The sequence below is a fragment of the Notolepis coatsorum genome (assembly GCF_963971535.1).
Source record: "Notolepis coatsorum genome assembly, chromosome: 11".
NCBI classification, from domain to species: domain Eukaryota; kingdom Metazoa; phylum Chordata; class Actinopteri; order Aulopiformes; family Paralepididae; genus Notolepis; species Notolepis coatsorum.
The window spans coordinates 11,440,974-11,465,086 of NC_140175.1; the positions used below are offsets into that span (position 1 = coordinate 11,440,974).

Below are 24,113 nucleotides of genomic sequence, written 5' to 3' on the forward strand. Positions count from 1 at the left end.
TAAAAACGTATTTCCATTACGGTCCTTCAGATGTCTGAGTAATATGCACTGGTGAGTGTATGAGTGCATGATACAACATGCACTTGTCAGAGCCTGTGGGTAGCGCCTAGCACGCCCCCACGGCGACGCGGCAGCACCAGAGCGCAGCGGCGCGCAGGTTGCCGCACGCAATCCCCCCTGTTTTAACATCGATGGTTAGCTCAACTCATTCGCCAGCTTGCTGTGGAGCCTGCGGTCCAGTTGGTGACAAGTTCGAATCACTTCAATTTTATTTTAAATTTTTTTTCGTGTAATTAATTTATCGCCTCTATGTAAACGTCTTTCTTTCGCCGGTTAAGTTTAGGCATTCTTTCGGAGTTGGTTAAGGTTAGGGTTAAGTTTAGGCATTCTTTCGGAGTTGGTTAAGGTTAGGGTTAAGTTTAGGCATTCTTTCGGAGTTGGTTAAGGTTAGAGTTAAGTTTAGGCATTCTTTCGGAGTTGGTTAAGGTTAGGGTTAAGTTTAGGCATTCTTTCGGAGTTGGTTAAGGTTAGGGTTAAGTTTAGGCATTCTTTCGGAGTTGGTTAAGGTTAGGGTTAAGTTTAGGCATTCTTTCGGAGTTGGTTAAGGTTAGGGTTAAGTTTAGGCATTCTTTCGGAGTTGGTTAAGGTTAGGGTTAAGTTTAGGCATTCTTTCGGAGTTGGTTAAGGTTAGGGTTAAGTTTAGGCATTCTTTCGGAGTTGGTTAGGGTTAAGTTTAGGCATTCTTTCGGAGTTGGTTAAGGTTAGAGTTTGTCGCAGAGCATGGCAATAGAATGCAGCCTATTTCCGCTCTGCCGCGGTCACATGGGCGTCGTGGCCAATCAGAGAAACGCTGAACGCAAGTTGGTTGCCTGAAGTGTTGACGCGGAGGGGACACGTGATGCAAGGCTTTGTCCACATTGCAGCCGACCAGTGGGAGGCATGGTCTAACAACGTTCGAGACAGGGGAGGGTAGAATTGGATAATACGAAATTGGGATGGGAGAAGAAGAAAACATTTTAAAATGGGAGAAAAAGTAATATTTTATTCCATAGATGGTGAATGGAGCACCGACTTTGTAGAGTAATAAAATGTTTGAGTTCTTGCATCCAAATGACATTTATATTCTAGTATTGCTGACAGGCATGTGCACAGATAGGAGCTCGAGCTTCCTGCCTCTGCCCTGTCATACAGAAAGTGCATTCTTAGAAAGTGTTGATTGACGTTATCTTTCTTTCGTTTTTTTTTTGTATTTCATATTGCTTTTAGTTTACCATCATCTCTCACTTCAAATGGGGCAGGAATTCCATCAAAGCACTACAAATGGCAGTGAATAAATAAATAAGCGCTAAACTCAATTGTGTCGATATAGCCATAGTGGAATAAAATGGACACGTCTACATTCTGTAAATTAAGATAAGATATTCCTTTATTGATCCCCTTGGGGGAAATTCAGGCATCATAGCAGCATGGGGAAGGGGAGGTACAGGTAGTAAAAAGCAGTGTAAACAATATAACAAATCAATATACTTAACATAACATAATTAACTGGACATGTGCATAATGGTCAACAAGGTGCAAGATGAGGGTATGTATGCCCTGTTATATTTGCCCTACAATAAATAGTTGGAGGATAATCTAAATCTAATTAATATATAGTCTGGAAAAAAAAACTAAATGCTAAATATATGCAATATGTAGTCTAATAATCCTATAATCTATAAATGCTAAATATATGATCTGATGAAGTATACAGTATTCACATACGGTGTGGTATGCATAAGGTAGTATATTTGGTACAAACAACGGAGCGCCACTTAGTGACCAAACATGGCACTGCAACTAAATAACAACACAAATACAATAGGCACAATTGTGACTTGTTACAACCGTCGGATTACAAACCGTCCAGTTTGGGGCTAATGCATGAGAAGCCAGCGAATGCCTTCTGGACCCTGGTGTCAAGCAGGTCATTGTCCTCCTGGGAGAGGCTGGACTTCAACATGTCCTTGTCCTCCTGGGAGAGGCTGGACTTCTTCAACAGGTCCTTGTCCTCCTGGGAGAGGCTGGACTTCAACAGGTCCTTGTCCTCCTGGGAGAGGCTGGACTTCAACAGGTCCTTGTCCTCCTGGGAGAGGCTGGACTTCTTCAACAGGTCCTTGTCCTCCTGGGAGAGGCTGGACTTCAACAGGTCCTTGTCCTCCTGGGAGAGGCTGGACTTCAACAGGTCCTTGTCCTCCTGGGAGAGGCTGGACTTCAACAGGTCCTTGTCATCCTGGGAGAGGCTGGTCTTCAACAGGTCCTTGTCCTCCTGGGAGAGGCTGGACTTCAACAGGTCCTTGTCCTCCTGGGAGAGGCTGGACTTCAACAGGTCCTTGTCCTCCTGGGAGAGGCTGGACGTCTTCAACAGGTCCTTGTCCTCCTGGGAGAGGCTGGACTTCAACATGTCCTTGTCCTCCTGGGAGAGGCTGGACTTCAACAGGTCCTTGTCATCCTGGGAGAGGCTGGACTTCAACAGGTCCTTGTCCTCCTGGGAGAGGCTGGTCTTCAACAGGTCCTTGTCCTCCTGGGAGAGGCTGGACTTCAACAGGTCCTTGTCCTCCTGGGAGAGGCTGGACTTCAACAGGTCCTTCTCATCCTGGGAGAGGCTGGACTTCAACAGGTCCTTGTCCTCCTGGGAGAGGCTGGACTTCAACAGGTCTTTGTCCTCCTGGGAGAGGCTGGACTTCAACAGGTCCTTGTCCTCCTGGGAGAGGCTGGTCTTCAACAGGTCCTTGTCCTCCTGGGAGAGGCTGGACTTCAACAGGTCCTTGTTGTCATCCTGGGAGAGGCTGGACTTCAACAGGTCCTTGTCCTCCTGGGAGAGGCTGGACTTCAACAGGTCCTTGTCCTCCTGGGAGAGGCTGGACTTCAACATGTCCTTGTTGTCATCCTGGGAGAGGCTGGACTTCAACAGGTCCTTGTCCTCCTGAGAGAGGCTGGACTTCAACATGTCCTTGTCCTCCTTGGAGAGGCTGGACTTCAACAGGTCCTTGTCCTCCTGGGAGAGGCTGGACTTCAACAGGTCCTTGTCCTCCTGGGAGAGGCTGGACTTCAACAGGTCCTTGTCCTCCTGGGAGAGGCTGGACTTCAACAGGTCCTTGTCCTCCTGGGAGAGGCTGGACTTCAACAGGTCCTTGTCCTCCTGGGAGAGGCTGGACTTCAACAGGTCTTTGTCCTCCTGGGAGAGGCTGGACTTCAACAGGTCCTTGTCCTCCTGGGAGAGGCTGGACTTCAACAGGTCCTTGTCCTCCTGGGAGAGGCTGGACTTCAACAGGTCATTGTCCTCCTGGAAGAGGCTGGACTTCAACAGGTCCTTGTCCTCCTCGGAGAGGCTGGACTTCAACAGGTCCTTGTCATCCTGGGAGACGCTGGACTTCAACAGGTCTTTGTCCTCCTGGGAGAGAGGCTGGACTTCAACAGGTCCTTGTCCTCCTGGGAGAGGCTGGACTTCAACAGGTCCTTGTCCTCCTGGGAGAGGCTGGACTTCAACAGGTCCTTGTCATCCTGGGAGAGGCTGGACTTCAACAGGTCCTTGTTGTCATCCTGGGAGAGGCTGGACTTCAACAGGTCCTTGTCCTCCTGGGAGAGGCTGGACTTCAACAGGTCCTTGTCGTCCTGGGAGAGGCTGGACTTCAACAGGTCCTTGTCCTCCTGGGAGAGGCTGGACTTCAACAGGTCCTTGTCCTCCTGGGAGAGGCTGGACTTCAACAGGTCCTTGTTGTCATCCTGGGAGAGGCTGGACTTCAACAGGTCCTTGTCATCCTGGGAGAGGCTGGACTTCAACAGGTCCTTGTTGTCCTCCTGGGAGAGGCTGGACTTCAACAGGTCCTTGTCCTCCTGGGAGAGGCTGGACTTCAACAGGTCCTTGTCATCCTGGGAGAGGCTGGACTTCAACAGGTCCTTGTCCTCCTGGGAGAGGCTGGACTTCAACAGGTCCTTGTTGTCATCCTGGGAGAGGCTGGACTTCAACAGGTCCTTGTCCTCCTGGGAGAGGCTGGACTTCAACAGGTCCTTGTCGTCCTGGGAGAGGCTGGACTTCAACAGGTCCTTGTCATCCTGGGAGACGCTGGACTTCAACAGGTCCTTGTCCTCCTGGGAGAGGCTGGACTTCAACAGGTCCTTGTCCTCCTGGGAGAGGCTGGACTTCAACAGGTCCTTGTCCTCCTGGGAGAGGCTGGACTTCAACAGGTCCTTGTTGTCCTCCTGGGAGAGGCTGGACTTCAACAGGTCCTTGTCCTCCTGGGAGAGGCTGGACTTCAACAGGTCTTTGTCCTCCTGGGAGAGGCTGGACTTCTTCAACAGGTCCTTGTCCTCCTGGGAGAGGCTGGACTTCAACAGGTCCTTATATGATGTTGCATGTGACAAATAAAAACCTTGAACTTGCGGGTGGACTTCATCAATCATGTAAATTGAACCATGCCATCCAATAATAAGTGATCAATCACACTATTTTAAAAGGACCAAGTCTGCACCCTATAGGCCTACACACACACAATATGGCAACACTACTGCAGCTGGAAGATATCGCTGATGCAATGAGGAGGGAGCGCCTGTACCACGACCATGCAGACCTATATTCACAGAGAGCGATGAGTACCGGCTAGCGGGACGCTTCAGGCTACCAAGACCTGTCCTAATGGATTGATTGATTGAAAAGTTTATTAACAGATTGCAGAATGGGTACAGTACAGTACAGCTCAATACAATTGTTAAGGGGATGCAGACCAGAGAAAGACTTTCGTCTTGTTTACATCAGGGTCCCCCATTTTCAATTCATCATAACATATATGACATACATGACATACAGATAGACAGTACTGCTACATCTATACATTTATGACATATCAGATTTGCAAATACAGTACTGTTTGTGATACAAAAGTGTCCAGAAAAAGAGTGTATATACATTTGACGTAGAAATTGTACATTGGAGGAGGTTGGGTGGGTGGGGGCTGTACATTGGAGGTGGGGGGGGGGGTTGGGTAGGGGGGACACACATTGGAGCGGTGCGATACCCTGGAGCCGGCACTGAGGAACCAGACCAGACGCTCAAACCCTGTGCCACCACACGTCCAGGTCCTGTCCACCTTGGGCAGCATGTGCGCATCAAGGCACCCTCCCCAGATGCGTTTCCAAATCTCAACAGAAAGCAATACCACTCCATCATCACTCATCAACGTTCAAATAATCTGCGACGCCCAGAACCCACGTGGTCTCCCGCTTCCCAGGAGGCGCACGTGACTCCTGCATCTTACAGAACAGACGTGTGGGTGCTGGAGGTGCTGGAGACGTGTGGCTAATTGTTAAGTATCTATAATTGTATAATACTGTATACCAATATAATAGTGTAGTATAAATAGTATGATTTAGTTATAGTGTAATACAATTAAAATAATACAATTATATAGTATAGTATATAGAAGTATAATATGGAATCATACATTATATAATAGAACTACTATAAATATTTCGATAAATGTGTGTGTATAAATGAACCTCAGTATAAATATGCAATTTAACTGATACACAAAATGTATTTATTTATGTTCATTTAATTGTGTTGATGTTTTTCATTTCTGCCAAATAAGTATGTACATTTTGTTTGGTTTGGTAAACATTGCATTATGGACAGTGTATCAGTGTGCTGTGTGTGTGTAGGGGCATGGCATAGATATATATAAAGACCAGATGGCGCAAGGCGGAGTCTCCCGCGCAGTTCACAGCCATCGTGCTACAGTTAACTATACTGCTTTAAGGCGATGATCTGCACAAACAAAAATACTCTTAACTCTCTGAAAATCTTGACGGATTTACAAACGGTTTGGTTTATTACAAACGTTATTGAGATAAGATATAAGACAAGATATTCCTTTATTGATCCCCTTGGGGAAATTCAGGCATCATAGCAGCATACAGGTACAGGTAGTAAAAACAACACAAGCAGTGTAAACAAATAAGTCAATATAATTTACTATCTAACTAACTGAAAAAATACAGTATTCACAGTGTCACAAGGTGCAGTATGCATAAGGTAGTGTTATAATTTACTATCTAACTAACTGAAATATACAGTATCACAGTATTCACATAAGGTGCAGTATGCATACGGTAGTGTTATTGTCCTCCTTGGGTTCCTATTAGTTCTAGTTGGATGTCTGGCCGCAGTCCCTGCCCACTGTTGTTGAGCCTGATGGCCGCAGCCCGCTGGTATGAAGGACTGTCCGAGGCGGTTAGTCGAGTGTCGGCCGGCGTCGTTCCGCCATACCTTGGCAAATTAAAATTAAAAGAAAAAAAAGATTTTCTTTTATTTTTTATTTTTTTTATTACAATTTTTTATGTTGATTTAGAATTAGAATGTCAACATTATGAACGAAGCTTCGAACTATTCGGTACAGCCCTAGCATGTTTTGATATTGTCAATTATCTCACTTTTACTAGGTGACTTTTACTGTGACTAACTGAAATATGCCAACAAAAAAAAAGGAAAATGGACATAGGGATGTTTTTTAATCAAAGGGCAGCAGAGACAAGTGATACAGGGACACAGGTAAGGTCTGGCTTAGTGATTATAACAGTGCAGTTCAGAATTCAGTAACCCATACTTTTTGTGAATGTGTTTTTGATACTACATTCTGTCGAACACACACCTCAAAACCGTACCTAAGGAAAATTGGCTCAATTGCAAGAAAAATAATAGACAGTTATGATATTACATTCTGCATAATTCATATGCAAAATATTGTGGTTCCCTGCTTTAGTCTGTTGACACATTTGTATACTAAAAATGCTTGTGTAGTCCTGTGTCATACCTAAATGTCATATAACTGAATTGTATAGAAACAACTCACCAAAAGTGACTATTGCACAACTGATTTGACAAAAAAAATCCACCAAGGGGGGGAAACCCCCCTTGACCCCCCCCCCCCTACCTTCTCGCCATACCTTGCCTTTTACTGAAACGACGCCACTGTTTGGCTTTGTCACATTTTCTCCGTTTTTATTCCTGTGTCATTATTATTCCCAAGTATTACTGCATTGAGCTTTTTCACATCAGTGAGCTTTCAGAGACAACTCTCGTCGGACCAGAGACTGTTATGTTGTGAAAGATTCGACTTTTAGTTTTCACCTATAATCACATATGAAAAGATTCTTGGGGGCCAGCCCAGCTGTCGGGAGATTAAATATATGAATGTTTTTGTATTCAAGTCGTGGTTTTTTAAAAGCTACCAGGAGCTTTTATGGAACGCGGAAGAATTTCAATTGGCGCGCAAGTGTAGCCTCCAGTTTAGTGTCGTGTGTGTTGTTTTATGCTAGTATGGATGTGAAATTGGTATTAAATTGTGCCCTAAGTGGTATTAAAAATCCTAACTTGCAGATACCCTGACTAACAAACCACGCCAACAGAAGGCCCTCTGTCCAGGCTGTGTTACTCGTTACGCACGAGATATGAATAGAGTTCCCTGTCGTAACTTGGGGAATAGCATCATATTCAAATATTGCATATACAGTACAGGTGACCATTTAGCAATATTTAATCACTGTATAGATTTTTGTATTGTGATTTTGTTACCCCACCTTTTTTAAAGAAATCATCTGGCGTACCCCTCGCAGTACTCCAATCGAGACCTAGTAGGCCCAATACCTCCTTTAGTCACGAATCACCATCTATGTGTAGCCTCTCTAAGACCTAGTAAGCCCAATACCTCCTTTAGTCATGAATCACCATCTATGTGTAGCCTCTCTAAGACCTAGTAGGCCCAATACCTCCTTTAGTCATGAATCACCATCTATGTGTAGCCTCTCTAAGGCCTGGTAGGCCCAATACTTCCTTTAGTCACGAATCACCATCTATGTGTAGCCTCTCTGAGGCCTGGTAGGCCCAATACCTCCTTTAGTCATGAATCACCATCTATGTGTATGTAGCCTGTACCCATGTACATGTCAAAATACTTCCCAAAGGTCAGTGAATACCACAACCACTACACCAGAGGAAGCTCAACAAATCATGTTAAACCCAGATTCGGCTCAAACAAGGGACTAAACACGTTTCGCAATTATGCCACATCAATGTGGAACGCCCAAAGCTGTAAAGGAATGTGAATCCCTACCCACATTCAAAACCGCTCTTAAAGAGCACCTACGGGAGGCTGCAATTCGAAACTGGCCACCGTAAATGCCCAAACCCCCCACCACCTCCTAATAGACAGTCTCCTCCCCACCGCATGTATATATTCCCTCCCCGCCGTATGTATATTTCTCTCCCACCCACCCACCCCCTCCTAATGTACAGTCCCCTCCCCATCATATGTATATACTCTGTCAGGATCTAGGGGTAACAGTACTGTATATTTGAATACCGTTTATGTCACAAATGTATCAGTACTAAATACCTATATGTCCCTATGCCATAAATGTCATGTATGTTGTGTATGTCATAAATGTCTATGTTGTGAAGGGCCAGATTAAACCGAATATATATATTTATTTATATATATATATTTAATTGTATTTGTATATTCTCTAATATTCCCTGATATCCCTTGTATATTCCTTGTACAATATGCATTGAATATCCATTCTAGCCTACTGAACATCCCATAATAGTCTCCATTCTACTATTGGTCGAGACCTTGGTGCCAGGCTGCCATACCCCTCAGACCCAGTTCAAACGTACCGCTCGACATGTACGAACAAGTCCTAGTTCCGCGTAGGAATTTGGCTACCGCACCACTAATGGCACTATTTGTTCATAGTGCGTATATACTGCGCTACTAAAGTAGGAATTTCTTTTCAGTCCAGTTTCTTACCCTCCAATAGAGTCACAGACGTAAAGCCTCCCCGCGACGCCACGTGTGGGAGTAAGGCCAAGTTCGCCTACCATCGGTATTGAGACATCGTGTATATTAATATTTGAATAGTCATATTTGGCACTATATCGTCGAGTTGGACGTAGTCTATTAAGCTAATAATAGTCTGTTAATATATAGTGCTTCGTGCGGTGAGAATACTACCGTAGTCAGTACCCCATCGTTTCGGGCAGAGAACTGGCTGCTTACCCAGGGTGGTTGACCCTATGTGAAGCTGCACCCGAGGAGCCCCAGAGCCGACGAGCGAGTGGACCTGTATACCGGATTATTCTACCGACGACAGCCCGCCTTCCCAGGCACGGATTATGCTTTGGATACTTTGATTATTCCATGGATAAAGACCCCCGACACTGCCGTGTGTTGGAACCCCCCCCCCTGGAGAGGACGCAAGGTGAGGAGACGCTCTGCAAGACGAGGTCTCTTCACGTCTCTCCCCCGTGGACCGGAGAGAGCCGGCCCACAAAGAGTCCACCTGCTTTCATCTGTGGTCCAAGGATCGCCGGCGCATTGAACGGCACTACAGTGGGTTCACCTGGGATACCCTTGGCCGGACGAGGCAGCTGGATTCTACCCCCCCCCCCTCCTACTCCTGTCGGCTTACAAGCGACCGGATTAACCCCCTCTAGTGTATCCAGCCTATAATCATTAAAGTATCATTGCTGTTATTCCTTAACTATTCCAGGTCGTATATTTACCACCTGCGCCTTCAGAGATTGGACATTCTCTATTGATATACCGACGAATACTCCTTGCCATAAAAGTGCATACTATTTAAATTCATAAATGTAATTAAGTGATTAAGTGCTTATTCTACACACCATCGCTGTGTAGGAAATAAAGACCTGTTTCTAATTCGTACATTTGTGTTGGATCCGTTTCATCTACGTGAGAGTGTTCATGATAATATATTTATGCCGTGTACTGGGTGGCCGAATATTAAGTACAAAGGTAGTGGTAGTAAGTATCATATCTAGTAATACAGTCAGGGAATTGTACCCCTCAGTTACAATTGGTCCTTCGAGCCGGAGGGTAATTAGTGTAATATTAATATAGTGTTATTAATATTGAAATGGCCTATTATGAACACTCCACGAAACGATCCTCCTAACCAATGCCCGCAGCGCGAACGACGGCTCCCTCAGTACTTAGAGGCTTACGCTGTCAGTCAACAACCTAGTCTTCTACTAACAGTAAACGCGGTAAAACTAGAAAGTAAAAGTATGTCTAACCCCAACGCCCAGACTACCCCGACCATAGAGGCCCCTACGGGCTCTAATGTAACTGACCAAGTTCACGGTGGGGACCAGTGGGAACCAGACATGACTTCACACCCCGCCAGTACTGAAGAAGTAGTCCCCGATGAGTCCCGGGAGGAATACAACGCTACCGAGAGAGAACTCGGCACGGAAGAAGACGGGGAGAGCACCGTGGAGATAGAGCTCCAAGGCTCCGCAAGGAGTACCCCGAGGGAAGGCTCCCCTATACAACCGCCTTCTCCCAGCGAGGCAGAGAGGACCCTACAGCAGGCCTTCCTCATCAGCCTGAACGCCGCTGCTGAACGCGACCGACTGCAGATCCAGCAGCGGAGCGAAGAAGAGCATATACGTCTAGAAATAAGACGCATTCAGATGGAAGAGAATGTGGCCCGAGACCGAGCAGACAGCCAGCGAGCAGCTGCTGGTGCTCTACGGGACGCAGAGCGCGACAGACAGCAAGCGCAACTAATAGAACAGCTGATCAGACGGACAACACCCTCTCCCTCCGCCAGAGGCTCCAGGAACTCGTCTAGACACACCTCCAGGGCGGCATCCCCTAGCCGAGTAAACAACCCTGAACTTGACCAACAGACGAGGTCTATACCCCCCACAGACCACCTCCCCCCACCGGTCCAAGCGAGACCTAGCAACCGGGAAGGAGCAGCATATCCTGTGGAGAGGCTAAACCAGAGACTACAAGCACTGGATGACCTAACTGAAGACGAAGAGGAAGAGGAGGAGAACCACGCCCGAAGACAGCACAGTACTCTACCGGACCAGGAGGTCCGGTACAGCCCAGGCTATACTCCCGCGGAGCTGCGCTACAGACCCCCGACTCTATACACGGGTGAGCACGACCCGCACCGAGGAACAGCACCTGGACAATCGGGCCATGGTACACTGCCGGTACCAGCCCATACCAAGGAGCGGGAGGAGACTCGCCTAGGAGGCCTCTCCCCCAACGCTCGCCGATGTATCCACAGTCAGCGTCATACATTGGCACGCCTATGGTACCCGACTTCACCCAAGAGAACCGGGCCCAGTATACAGAACTCCGCATGTGTCTGGAGACCATGTTGGTGGATGTATTGGATGAACGCCACAAATACGCCATCCTACTGCAGCACTTAAAGGTGCCCCGCGCACATAATATAGCGCTCGCCTACGCGACTTCCACCACCCCATACACAGCAGCGCTGGTAGCATTGGACCAGAGGTATGGGCGCATATGGGATTACGTGATCCAGGAGATCCGACACATCGACCGCTTACCCCCAGCAATAGACAATCGAGCACTGGACGACCTGTCCATCAGAGTGCAGTCCCTGGTAGGGATGTTGGGAGCGCAAAGAGAGAAGGGGAAGTATGAACTTTACGCCAACTCAAATGTGGAAAGGATTCTGGAGAAGCTGCCGCCCGCTCGTCAGGAGCGCTTTAGGCGGCAGAGGGACCACAGAGACCCGAATGGCCCCGAACCGAACCTCCTCGATCTAGCAGACTTCCTGGCGAGAGAAGTCAGCAGCCTACGGCTAGATACATTCGGACGGAGCACCCCTGGCTCCAGAGAAGGAACCAGACGACTAAATGATGGAAGACGATCGGTGACTGTGATGCACCAATCGGAGTCAGTACCGAGCAGCAGGAGCCACAGTACCCCCTCCAGAACGGAGAAGTGGAAGATAGTGTGCCCCTACTGTGAGAAAGAACACTGGCTAGCGCAATGTGACTCCTTCCCCAAGCTGAACGCGGAGGAAGCAGGTCAATGGATAAAGTCCAACAAGCGCTGTTTTCGCTGTGCGCGCTCACACATGGCAGCCGAATGCCGCTTAAAGAAAAGGTGCACCAAGTGCGATGGAGCCCATCTGGACATACTTCACGACAGTAACAGACGGCGCCCTTCACCTGCACCATCCAGCCGCAAAGCGAGCGTCATGTACATCGATCCCGCCAGCAGCAGTGGAGCCCGAGTACTCCTAAAAGTAGTGCGTGTGACACTAAGCTACCAGAATAAAGTCCTGGACACTTACGCCGTCCTCGATGACGGGTCAGAGAAGACCCTGCTGCTCGCCTCCGCTGCGGCCCAGCTAGGGCTGCGGGGAAGCGAAACCCAAATGACAATTCGGACAATAAGACGAGATTTGAAGACGATAAAGGGCGAGAATGTCTCATTCTCTATCGCAGCAAGCGGCCAGCCTGAGCGACGGTACCAGATTGCAGACGCTTTCACCAGCCAAGAAATAGGACTGTCGCGGTACACATACCCCGTCGCCAAGCTGATGGAGAAATATGCACATCTGCGCAAGTTACCGATCCCGCTCATAGACAATGCTATGCCGACCCTGTTGATAGGCTCCGACCATGCAGACCTCATTGTCCCGATAGACCGGGTTCATACCGGACCCCGAGGCTGTCCTGCAGCAGTCGAGACCCGTTTGGGATGGACTCTCCAAGGCCCGCTCGCCAAATCTCTCAACCGAAGTACAGCCACTAGATGTCTCCACTCCCGAGTCACAGAGGGAGAAACCGCACTCCTGCAACACGTAGAGCGGCTATGGACCCTGGAACAAATGCCCTTTAAGAACGGAAAGAAAGACATTCGCTCTAAAGATGACATTTACGCCATTCACCTCCTCGAGACAGGGACCAAGAGAGTCCCGGTCAACGGCGTGTTGAGATACGCCACGCCACTCCTGCGGCGAGAAGGAATGCCTACTTTCCACGCCAAGACAGACGCCACAGAACGGTACCTGCTGAACACGGAGCGGCGCTTAGCCAAGAACCCCGCCCAAGAGAGTGTATACCGCGCTGAGATTGAGAAGCTCATCACAGCGGGACACGTCACAAAGATGGACATTAAAGAGGCTGACCAGACCACTGAATCGTGGTACGTGCCTCACCACAAGGTCCATCACAACGGTAAAGACCGCATAGTATTTAACTGCAGCTACCAGATCGGATCCCAAAATCTGAATAAAGAGTTACTGCCCGGTCCCACACTCGGCCCCTCCCTACTCGGCGTTCTACTCCGCTTCCGCCAGGAAAAGGTGGCCATCAGCGGGGACATTAAAGGAATGTTCCTGCAGGTGAGATTAGTAGAGGCGGACAAGCCCCTGTTACGGTTCCTATGGAGAGAGAAGCCAGGAGATGAGCACCCAGCCATCTACCAATGGGAAGTCCTCCCCTTCGGAACGACGTGCAGCCCCTGCTGTGCGACATTTGCACTACAGAAACATGTAGCAGAGGACCCAGCAGCGGACGAAGAGGTCCGACACAGCGTAAAGAACAGCTTCTACGTAGACAACTGTCTACAAAGCCTTTCAACCCAGGAAGAAGCCGAGGCTCTCCTGATTAAACTCCGCGCCTCATTGATCAAAGGCGGCTTTGATCTCAGGCAGTGGGCCAGCAGCGATCCGCAAGTACTGCGCAGCCTCTCCTCCGAGGACAAGGCAGCCAGCAGCGAGACCTGGATGGCTACAATCCCGGGAGAAGCCCAGGAGATGACCCTGGGATTGGTGTGGCGATTCAAAACAGATTCGCTTCACTACAGACACAAGCCCCTGACTACGGAGCAGGGAAGGCCGGCGGCGGCGCCGACCACCAGACGGAGTGTGTACACAACACTCGCCCGACAATATGACCCGCTAGGATGTATTCTACCGTACACCACCAGGGCAAAAATGATTGTACGAGCATTGTGGGACAAGGACCAGGGCTGGGACGACCCCATTCCCGCACACCTTGCATCCACCTGGAGAGAGTGGGAGATGGAGCTCCACTCACTCCCAGGCGTTAATATGCGCCGAAGCTACTTCCCACCCACGGTGAGGCCAGAGACATGTAAAATGGACTTACACGTCTTCAGTGACGCCTCAGAGGTCGCATACGGATCAGTAGCCTACTTGCGGGCCCAAGACCAGGGGGGAGAGATCTACACAGCATTTGTCCTCGCCCGCTCGAGAATAGCCCCACGCAAGCAACAATCTATCCCACGTCTAGAGCTCTGCGCAGCCCTAGCCGGAGCGCACCTAGCCACGCTCATCCAACGTGAGCTCACCATACCGGTGTCTAGAACAATCCTGTGGTCAGATTCCACGACGGTACTCGCCTGGATCAAATCGGACTCATGCAAGTACAAAGTCTTCGTGGGAGTCAGAGTCACCGAGATTCAAGACTTAACCGAAGAGTTAACCGGAGAAACAGAGTGGCGCTACGTTGATACAAAACAGAACCCAGCTGACGTCATCACCCGGGGGATGCCCCTGGATGACCTCACCCGTCGCAATGTCTACAGTGACGGCCCCGCATTCCTAAGACTCCCGGAAGGACAGTGGCCCATGCCTATCCCGAGGGAAGCAAGTCCAGAGGAGGTGGAAATTAAGAAGTCTGTGTTCTGTGGATTGAGCACCGTAGCCTCCACCGACCCTAACATAAACGATTGCACGTCCATAGAGAGTGCACAACAAAGAACATTCCTGCGGTACCACCCGGAGTGCAAGTCCCCCGCTGATATGTCAGCAGCTAACTACGAGGAAGCAGAATTGCTTCTACTGCAGCGAGCCCAGAGAGACTCGTTCCCCGATGAATTGGCCTGTCTACAGGGAGGAAAGCCCGTCCCTTCCGACAGCAGATTAATTCACCTGGCCCCCGAGAGCGACGCTCATACCCTCATCAGAGTGGGTGGTCGCCTTCGCAGAGCCCCCAATCTACCGGATGACATTAAATACCCGATCGTATTGAACAGCCGACACAAGGTCACAGAGCTGATTATAAAGAAATACGATGAGGATGTACATCACGCAGGAGCAGAAAGAGTCTTCGCGGAAATCAGACGTCGTTACTGGATCCTACAAGGAAGAGAGGCGGTACGACGCTTCCAACGAACATGTCTAGACTGCCGCAAGTGGCGCACGCAGCCCAGCATACCAAGGATGGCTGACCTTCCTCCATGTCGCCTCCGAATCGGTGACAAGCCATTCCACTCAACGGGTATGGACTGCTTTGGCCCGCTGCACATAAAGAAAGGAAGAGGAACTGAGAAGCGGTGGGGTATTGTATTCAAATGCATGACCACCAGAGCGATACACATCGAGCTTCTCCCGACCATGAGCACAGACTCATTCCTTATGGCCTTCCGTAGATTCACATCACGGAAAGGAAGACCGTCTACCCTATTGTCCGATCATGGGACAAACTTCAAAGGCGGCGAAAGAGAGCTGAGAGAGAGCTTCCAAGCTATGGGCCCAGAACTTAAGACCCACCTCGCTCCAGCACAGGTTGATTTCCAATTCAACCCCCCAAACGCACCCCACTTCGGTGGCACTTGGGAACGAGAAGTGCGCTCCATAAAGACAGCCCTGTACGCAGTACTTGGGGCCCAGACTGTGGCGGAAGAAGTCCTAATGACAGTCCTCACGGAGATTGAGGGAGTACTTAACTCGAAGCCCCTCGGATATGTCTCCAGTGATGTGGCGGATATCGACCCAGTTACCCCCAACACACTCCTGATGGGGCGGCTAGATCCTGCATTACCACAGACAATGTACCGGCCTGAAGAAGCGAACGGCCGACGAATGTGGAGGTACAGCCAAGTATTAGCCCTTATGTGTAAATAGACAACGCGATTAATCTGTCCCTGTTTAACTGATTAGGTCTGGGACCTATTCAGGGGGTGGCTGTTGTGAAGGGCCAGATTAAACCGAATATATATATTTATTTATATATATATATTTAATTGTATTTGTATATTCTCTAATATTCCCTGATATCCCTTGTATATTCCTTGTACAATATGCATTGAATATCCATTCTAGCCTACTAAACATCCCATAATAGTCTCCATTCTACTATTGGTCGAGACCTTGGTGCCAGGCTGCCATACCCCTCAGACCCAGTTCAAACGTACCGCTCGACATGTACGAACAAGTCCTAGTTCCGCGTAGGAATTTGGCTACCGCACCACTAATGGGACTATTTGTTCATAGTGCGTATATACTGCGCTACTAAAGTAGGACTTTCTTTTCAGTCCAGTTTCTTACCCTCCAATAGAGTCACAGACGTAAAGCCTCCCCGCGACGCCACGTGTGGGAGTAAGGCCAAGTTCGCCTACCATCGGTATTGAGACATCGTGTATATTAATATTTGAATAGTCATATTTGGCACTATATCGTCGAGTTGGACGTAGTCTATTAAGCTAATAATAGTCTGTTAATATATAGTGCTTCGTGCGGTGAGAATACTACCGTAGTCAGTACCCCATCGTTTCGGGCAGAGAACTGGCTGCTTACCCAGGGTGGTTGACCCTATGTGAAGCTGCACCCGAGGAGCCCCAGAGCCGACGAGCGAGTGGACCTGTATACCGGATTATTCTACCGACGACAGCCCGCCTTCCCAGGCACGGATTATGCTTTGGATACTTTGATTATTCCATGGATAAAGACCCCCGACACTGCCGTGTGTTGGAACCCCCCCCCCTGGAGAGGACGCAAGGTGAGGAGACGCTCTGCAAGACGAGGTCTCTTCACGTCTCTCCCCCGTGGACCGGAGAGAGCCGGCCCACAAAGAGTCCACCTGCTTTCATCTGTGGTCCAAGGATCGCCGGCGCATTGAACGGCACTACAGTGGGTTCACCTGGGATACCCTTGGCCGGACGAGGCAGCTGGATTCTACCCCCCCCCCCCTCCTACTCCTGTCGGCTTACAAGCGACCGGATTAACCCCCTCTAGTGTATCCAGCCTATAATCATTAAAGTATCATTGCTGTTATTCCTTAACTATTCCAGGTCGTATATTTACCACCTGCGCCTTCAGAGATTGGACATTCTCTATTGATATACCGACGAATACTCCTTGCCATAAAAGTGCATACTATTTCAATTCATAAATGTAATTAAGTGATTAAGTGCTTATTCTACACACCATCGCTGTGTAGGAAATAAAGACCTGTTTCTAATTCGTACATTTGTGTTGGATCCGTTTCATCTACGTGAGAGTGTTCATGATAATATATTTATGCCGTGTACTGGGTGGCCGAATATTAAGTACAAAGGTAGTGGTAGTAAGTATCATATCTAGTAATACAGTCAGGGAATTGTACCCCTCAGTTACAGTCTATATGAATTGAAAATGGGGGACCCTGATGGAAACAAGACAAACGTCTTTTTCAGGTCTGCATCCCCTTAACAATTGTGTGTATTGAGCCGTACTGTATTGTACCCATTCTGCAATCTGTTAAATAAAGTTTTCATTCATTCATTCACTCTCTAAGGCCTAGTAGGCCCAATACCTCCTTTAGTCATAAATCACCATCTATGTGTGGCCTCTCTAATGCCTGGTGGTAGGCCCAATACCTCCTTTAGTCATGAATCACCATCTATGTGTAGCCTCTCTAAGACCTAGTAGGCCCAATACCTCCTTTAGTCATGAATCACCATCTATGTGTAGCCTCTCTAAGACCTAGTAGGCCCAATACCTCCTTTAGTCATGAATCACCATCTATGTGTAGCCTCTCTAAGACCTAGTAGGCCCAATACCTCCTTTAGTCATGAATCCATTATCTTTCAAGGCCATCAAAGAGTGGAACAGGCTTCCTAGTGACATAACAAATTATATAAACTATGATCACTTTTGCTCACAAAAAAATGTCTCCTGAGTCACCAATGTTGCCAACACTAGGTGGTGCTGTCTGACCTCCTTGTGTATTGTTTATTGTTGAAAGACGACTACACAAGGGACTCAGTTACTTTTACTTTTGAATTCTGTCTTGTATTTTAAGCGTCAAGAATAGATGATTATGTTTGGCACTGGGCTGTGTGTATGTGCATGTTATGTTGCATTTCTACGTGTATGTATTTTGCACTCTTTATGCTGTGTGTCCTGTGCATGTAAACGCCCTACCCAAAGCTGTAAACGAATGTGAATCACTACCCACTTTCAAAAACACTCTCAAAAAACACCTACGGGAGACTGCAATTCGAAACTGGCCCCTGTAAATGTCCTAACACAACCCCCTCCAATGTAACAGTAAATTACCAAGTATGGTCTTGTCAATATTCCAATGTACAGTTTTGCTTGTACAGTGGTACAGTGTCCCCCACCCACCCCTCCTACCCAACCTCCCCCCACTCCTACCCAACCTCCCCCCACTCCTATCCAACCCCCACCCAACCTCCTCCAATGTACAGTTTCTACGTCAAATGTATATACTTTTTTTCTGGACTCTTTTCGTATCACAAACAGTACTGTATTTGCAAATCTGGTATGTCATAAATGTATAGATGTAGCAGTACTGACTATCTGTGTCATGTGTGTCATATATGTTATGATGAATTGAAAATGGGGGACCCTGATGTAAACAAGACGAAAGTCTTTCTCTGGTCTGCATCCCCTTATGTAATTGAGCTGTACTGTACTGTACCCATTCTGCAATCTGTTAATAAAGTTTTCAATCAATCAATCAAACAAAGGTCTGTCCCATTGTATACCAATCAATGGGATACATTGCATGTTGACCTGCATTCTTTCAAATGTATATAATTAATCATTAAAACAGATGTGTAACAAATAAGAAATACAAATTCCACAGAAGGCATTAAATTATTATTATTTTCAATCATTTCACAATAATTGCATAATTGTGTTTGAATATCTGAATTATTTGTCCAAAATAGCTGGTTCAGATATGGTTAATCCAGCTGCCCTGTGATCAGATGAATCCATATTATTTATTTTTCCGACATCAAATTCGTAATTTCTTATCGTACAAATATTGTCATATTTATTTTAATTATGATTAAGTAATTAATTCCAAGGAGGCCTGTAGCGTTAACATGAAGGAATCACTATGAGAACACAGTCTGTCAAGTTATAATAACCATTTTAAATTAGTCAATCAATCATGAGATTTGATCGTGGGCTGAGAGCATATTTAAGTGTGCTCCTCAGCACTCTTAGATCTGCTCTCAAATAAGATCTCAGGAAAATTTGAAGACTCCCACTCCCAGCCCTAATATGTCTTAAATAGGCCGAAATCTGGCTAAGACGAAATATTTTGTCGTAACTTCGTTCGAGAATGAGACCCATTGTCTCTTTCAACCAAGAGAAGGAAAGTATAGAGGTTATGTATTCTTAAAACATGTAAAAAGGTAAGAACTAATGTAAAAGCTAGATGTGTTTCAATTTTGGGAGTTAAATGATGGAATAGCCTTAGTGACGGGTTGAAGTTGTGTACCTCTCAGGGGGAGATTTTAAAAAGCCTTGAAAGGATCAAATAATTCAGGAGTACAGTTTTGAGTAAAAACATCAAACATTTGTTTTTTTCTTTTAAAAAAGTATATCTTGCAGCATATTTTAAGTTTTTCTTTCGTATATTCAAATATATTTAGTTTTTAAGAATTTGTAAGGGATATGGCAAAAATAAGCATGTGCTCAACGAACAATAACACTATGTAACAACCATCAAATGCACTCACAGCTAGGGCTGTCTTAAATACTTCGAAGCTTCATTCGATGGCACAAGCTTCGAACATTTAAAAAAAATCGAAGTTTAAAAAAAATATATATATATTTTTTTTTTAACTTCGATTTTTTTTTCTGTTCGAAGCTTGTGCCATCGAAATAACGTGTATCCATTCAACTAGCTGCTGTACTGCTATGGTAGCTAGCCTAGCCGCAATGCTATGGCCGATCCCATTCACGTTAGCATGTAAGCTAACAACAAGAGCATTAGGTTTGTCTCTCGCTTTTCGATTTTCATTTTTATTTTTTACTTTGATTTGTGTGTGTGTGTGTGTGTGTGTGTGTGTGCGCGCGCGCGCATGGGGCCATTGGGTGGGGCCGGGGGACAAATACACTGGAGGAAAGTAACCCAGCTCAGCACTGCCCAAATTATATCATCACTATCGCCTGTTTGAAGGATATCATCCTCAAACACATATACACCTACATGCCTTGTAGAATTCCACACATAAGAAAGAAAGATACTGGGATGAATAAACAAAATAGAAAATAAAATGTAGAAATGCATGCAATACATAAATAAATATGAATCTCCATATATGAAATAGAACATTTAGATAAGGTGCCACTGAGATGTTTTGGTGAGTTCTTAGTTTTTTTGTGGAAGTTGCCCTTCTTAAAAATGCATGAACATTCACTGATAATTGGTCTGTAGTGGAGTCTACAAGGTCTACATTGCCGGACCATGTAGAATCCGGACCTTGTAGACTGACATAATTCTGTGCATAGTTTAGTCTACACAGGCCATATTTCAAATAATCAAAATCTTACTTCATTCATCTTAAACATTCTTGATTTGGGGGATTGGTAGTTCCCATGAAATCTGAAGTTGTTCAATGACAACAGCGATCCACCTTGAATTAAATCACACAGCCGAGTGAAACCTTGTTGGCTCAGTCACAAAAGGGGCTACTTAATTAATTAATCCAATCCACTTTATTTATAGAGCACATTTAAAAACAACAAAGTTTACCAAAGTGCTGTACAAGTCCCACAACATAAGATAAAAAAAATAAATAAAAATTATTAAAATCTTTTTTTTTAATCGAAGCTTCGAATTAAAATCGAAGCTCGGCCCCGAAGCTTCGATTGCAAAAAAAAGCTTCGAAGGTCAGCCCTACTCACAGCACACACATCCACACGCACACACTCACTTTAAACAAACAACTCACTGCAGCACCCACTCTACACACTTTAGAACACCTAGACACACTTTATATTTATTGGTAAAGAATTTGCACTACAACCCATACCTCATTACACCTTACTGTAAATTGTACCTCATCCCATTTCTGCTTTGCACTATATAGTATATTGTATATTGCATAGTATATTGTATGGTAACTCAGTTACTTCTACTCTGCATTGAACATTGTACATATGTACATACTGAACACTTGTGTCTACGTACGTGACTTCTATTTTTTACTTGCTATACTTAAGTATATCTATTTTTGTCTAGCACAGTCTCTGGAGCGTAACAGAAAGAAGCATTTTGTATAAAAGTATCCTGTACTTCTGTATGACAACTAATAAAGAAACTTGAACTTGAGCCTATTCCTTTTTTTTCCGGTCGTTGATTTTGTGTGTGAGCTTGCCTGGAATATGTACATTTGTGATTTATTTCCTTTTCCTTTTGTAAGTCCACACGACACGGGTGTGTTTGACTTGTGTGTAAACAAGACCGAAAAAGAAACTTCATTCATTCATTCATTCATTCATTCATTCATTCATTCATTCATTCATTCATTCATTCACGTAGAATTGCAGCTTGTTGTAGATGGTTTTACAGCCTGGTTTGGAGAAGACCCTCTCGGGCCTGATGTACATCAGCCCTCTGGCGAGCTCGTCGGCCACGCCCGCGTCCGGCCTCATGCCCTTGGCCTCCATGGCAGCCATGGCACACTGGACTATGTGTGTGTACTCCAGGGGCAGGAAGGGTACGAAGAAGTCCACCAGGTTCTTGTCTATCAGGCTGGTGTGCCATAGTCCACCTGGAGAGCGAGAGAGAGAGAGAGAGAGAGAGAGAGAGAGAGAGAGAGGGGGAGAGAGATAGAGAGACAGACAGAGAGAGAGACAGACAAGAGAGAGGTGCAGATATAGAGAGAAAGATGGAGAGAATGAGAGAAAGAAGGAGAGAGAGATATAGAGAAAGAGAGAGAGAGGGAGAGAGAGGTGCAGATAGATATAGAGAAAGGGGGAGAGAGACAGAGACGGATAACAAGGAGAGAGAGGGGGGAAAGAGAGAGAGATATACAGAGAGAGATAGATATAGATAGAGGTGCAGATAGATAGAGAGAAAGAGGGAGAGAGAAAGGGGGAGATAGAGAGAAAGGGGGAGAGAGACAGAGAGAGACACACACAGGAGATAGAGACAGACAGAGAGAGACAGCGAGAGAGAGAGAATGACAGAGAGTCAGAGAGACAGAGATAGACATAGAGAGACAGAGAGAGAGACAGACACAGAGAGAGACAGACATAGAGAGAGACAGACATAGAGAGAGAGAGACAGAGAGAGAGAAACAGACAGAGAGAGAGAGAAACAGACAGAGAGAGAGAGAGTAAATGGACAAAATGTCATCGGTCATGTACTGAACTTCCCTCCACACCTGCAGCCATACTGTCCTATATGCTAAACTGCATGGACTGCAACGTATGACATATATCGTGCCAGTTAGGGAACCTTATGTATACTGCACCTGTGTATACTGTATACTTTTACTCTCGTAGTATATATTCAGATTACAATGAATTCCTTATTGCACATGTATTGTACCATAATAATATAACTGATACTTTCTCATATTCTTACAGTTAATTATATTGTTTACGCTGCTTTTTTTATTTTACCGTTTTATTGCCTATATTTTGTGTCTTCTACTATTACTATTACCATGCCCATGCCCATACCCCCCCCCCATGCTGCTATGATGCCCAAATTTCCCCATGGGGATCAATAACGGAATATCTTATCTTAAAGATGCTGTAAGTGGTATTTCTTTGTATAAACAAGTGATAATTAAGCATTACATCACTCGCAGGAGTGTGTTATGAGAATTAGAGCATGCCTAGGGGTGGTTGTTAGGCCCGAGGCGCAGCCAAGTGGTGTAATGGCTTTTATACAATTGGCGCATTCATCCAACATTATTGCTATACAATAAACACACATTAATTGAAGATTTATTGACAAAACCATCCGCAGAAAAAGTTGTTCCAAAAAATAATAATAAGAGAAGTTGTGTAGAAGCAGCTCGGAGGTGCGCTGTTTCAACCCGAAAAGGCCAGCATCGGAGAGGGGGGCCGTGAGCAGCGGAATCCTCCTCTGGTCCGGCACCCGCGCCTGCTCCAGCCAAAGGTGGCGCTGGATGAGAGTGGCCAGGGCGCGCTCCTTCCCGGCGGCTATCGCCTGCAGCTGGGTCAGATGCAGGATGGCTCCAGCCACCTGGACGTGGAGGTACCGTTGATGGTCATCTAGTACCGTCCCGCCCGCCATCAGCCCCGACATGTAGCGCGCCAGCTGCGCAATGTTGGAGGTTGCAGCCAGGCTCTGTGTCGAGGCGATGTACACCTGGTCACTCCACGACGCCAACTGCCTAGCCGACTTCCCCTGGGGAACTGGCTTTCTTAATGGCTCCCACACCATCTCGGGGCAAAGGATGGATGCCATCGGGCTATCAAGTCGAGGCACCCCATCCCTTAGCCCCTGGACCAAACCCACCACCCGCGTGACTGGCACGTAGGCGGGGGTAAGGCCAACGATGCGGGATATTACCTGTCCCCGCGGCACGTAAGCCTCCATTGCTGGGAAGAATGGGCAGACAACGCCTGTCTCTCTCACAGGACGACGTTGCCAGAGATGACCTATCATGTCATCAGGAACAGGTGCCGGCAGTGGCTGCGGCAACGCCACGCGATTGGCGGCTGCCGCCATGAGCTCGGGGAACAAGGCAAGCAACTCCCCTTGCATACCTTCTTCCACGTCACTCGCATCCCTCGCGTACGGGAGGCTGCACTGGGCACCATCGTCCGACGCGGCAGATAGCTGGGCATCTCGTCTCCGGGGTGGAGGTTTTAACCCAGTCCCAGAGTACAAGGAACCCCAGGGAGACGTAGCACTCCCTGCCACTCCCTGAAGGGGAGAGTGACACGTCTCCGCCGGGCCTTCGAACAAGAGAGCCCCCGCCCCCTCCATGTAATCCTCAGTCTCCATCGGATATGGAGACGAGGCGAGAGAACTCTCGCTCGGCTCCAGCACAACACTACAACCAGGCCGCTCACCCCCGCTGCTCGCCGTCTTACGACGAGAGCGAGCCGAGGCGAAGAGTCTGCGACGCAAATCCCCGGCCACCAGAGGAACTGTCGGCCTATCGGCCGACTGTCCTCTGGCGGGGGAACCAGGGCCGGAACTCGGCCACCTCATAGGAGATGGGAGCTCAACG

The 24,113-nt window shown here is 47.1% G+C and overlaps 1 protein-coding gene across 2 annotated transcripts in view; it reads right to left on the bottom strand.

Annotated features, from left to right (window-relative positions):
- Window positions 1-24,113, bottom strand: part of LOC311236692 (torsin-1A-like) — a 92,965-nt gene that overhangs the window by 61,128 nt on the left and 7,724 nt on the right. The window contains exon 5 of one of the 2 annotated variants that reach the window (XM_084324415.1): window positions 20,607-21,668. The exons of the other annotated variant lie outside the window; for it this stretch is intronic. Within the exon in view, the coding sequence (XP_084180541.1) occupies window positions 21,421-21,668 (248 nt within the window). The 3' untranslated portion in view covers window positions 20,607-21,420. Of the gene's footprint in view, window positions 1-20,606; window positions 21,669-24,113 lie in introns of those variants that run through there. 2 annotated transcript variants of the gene reach the window in all.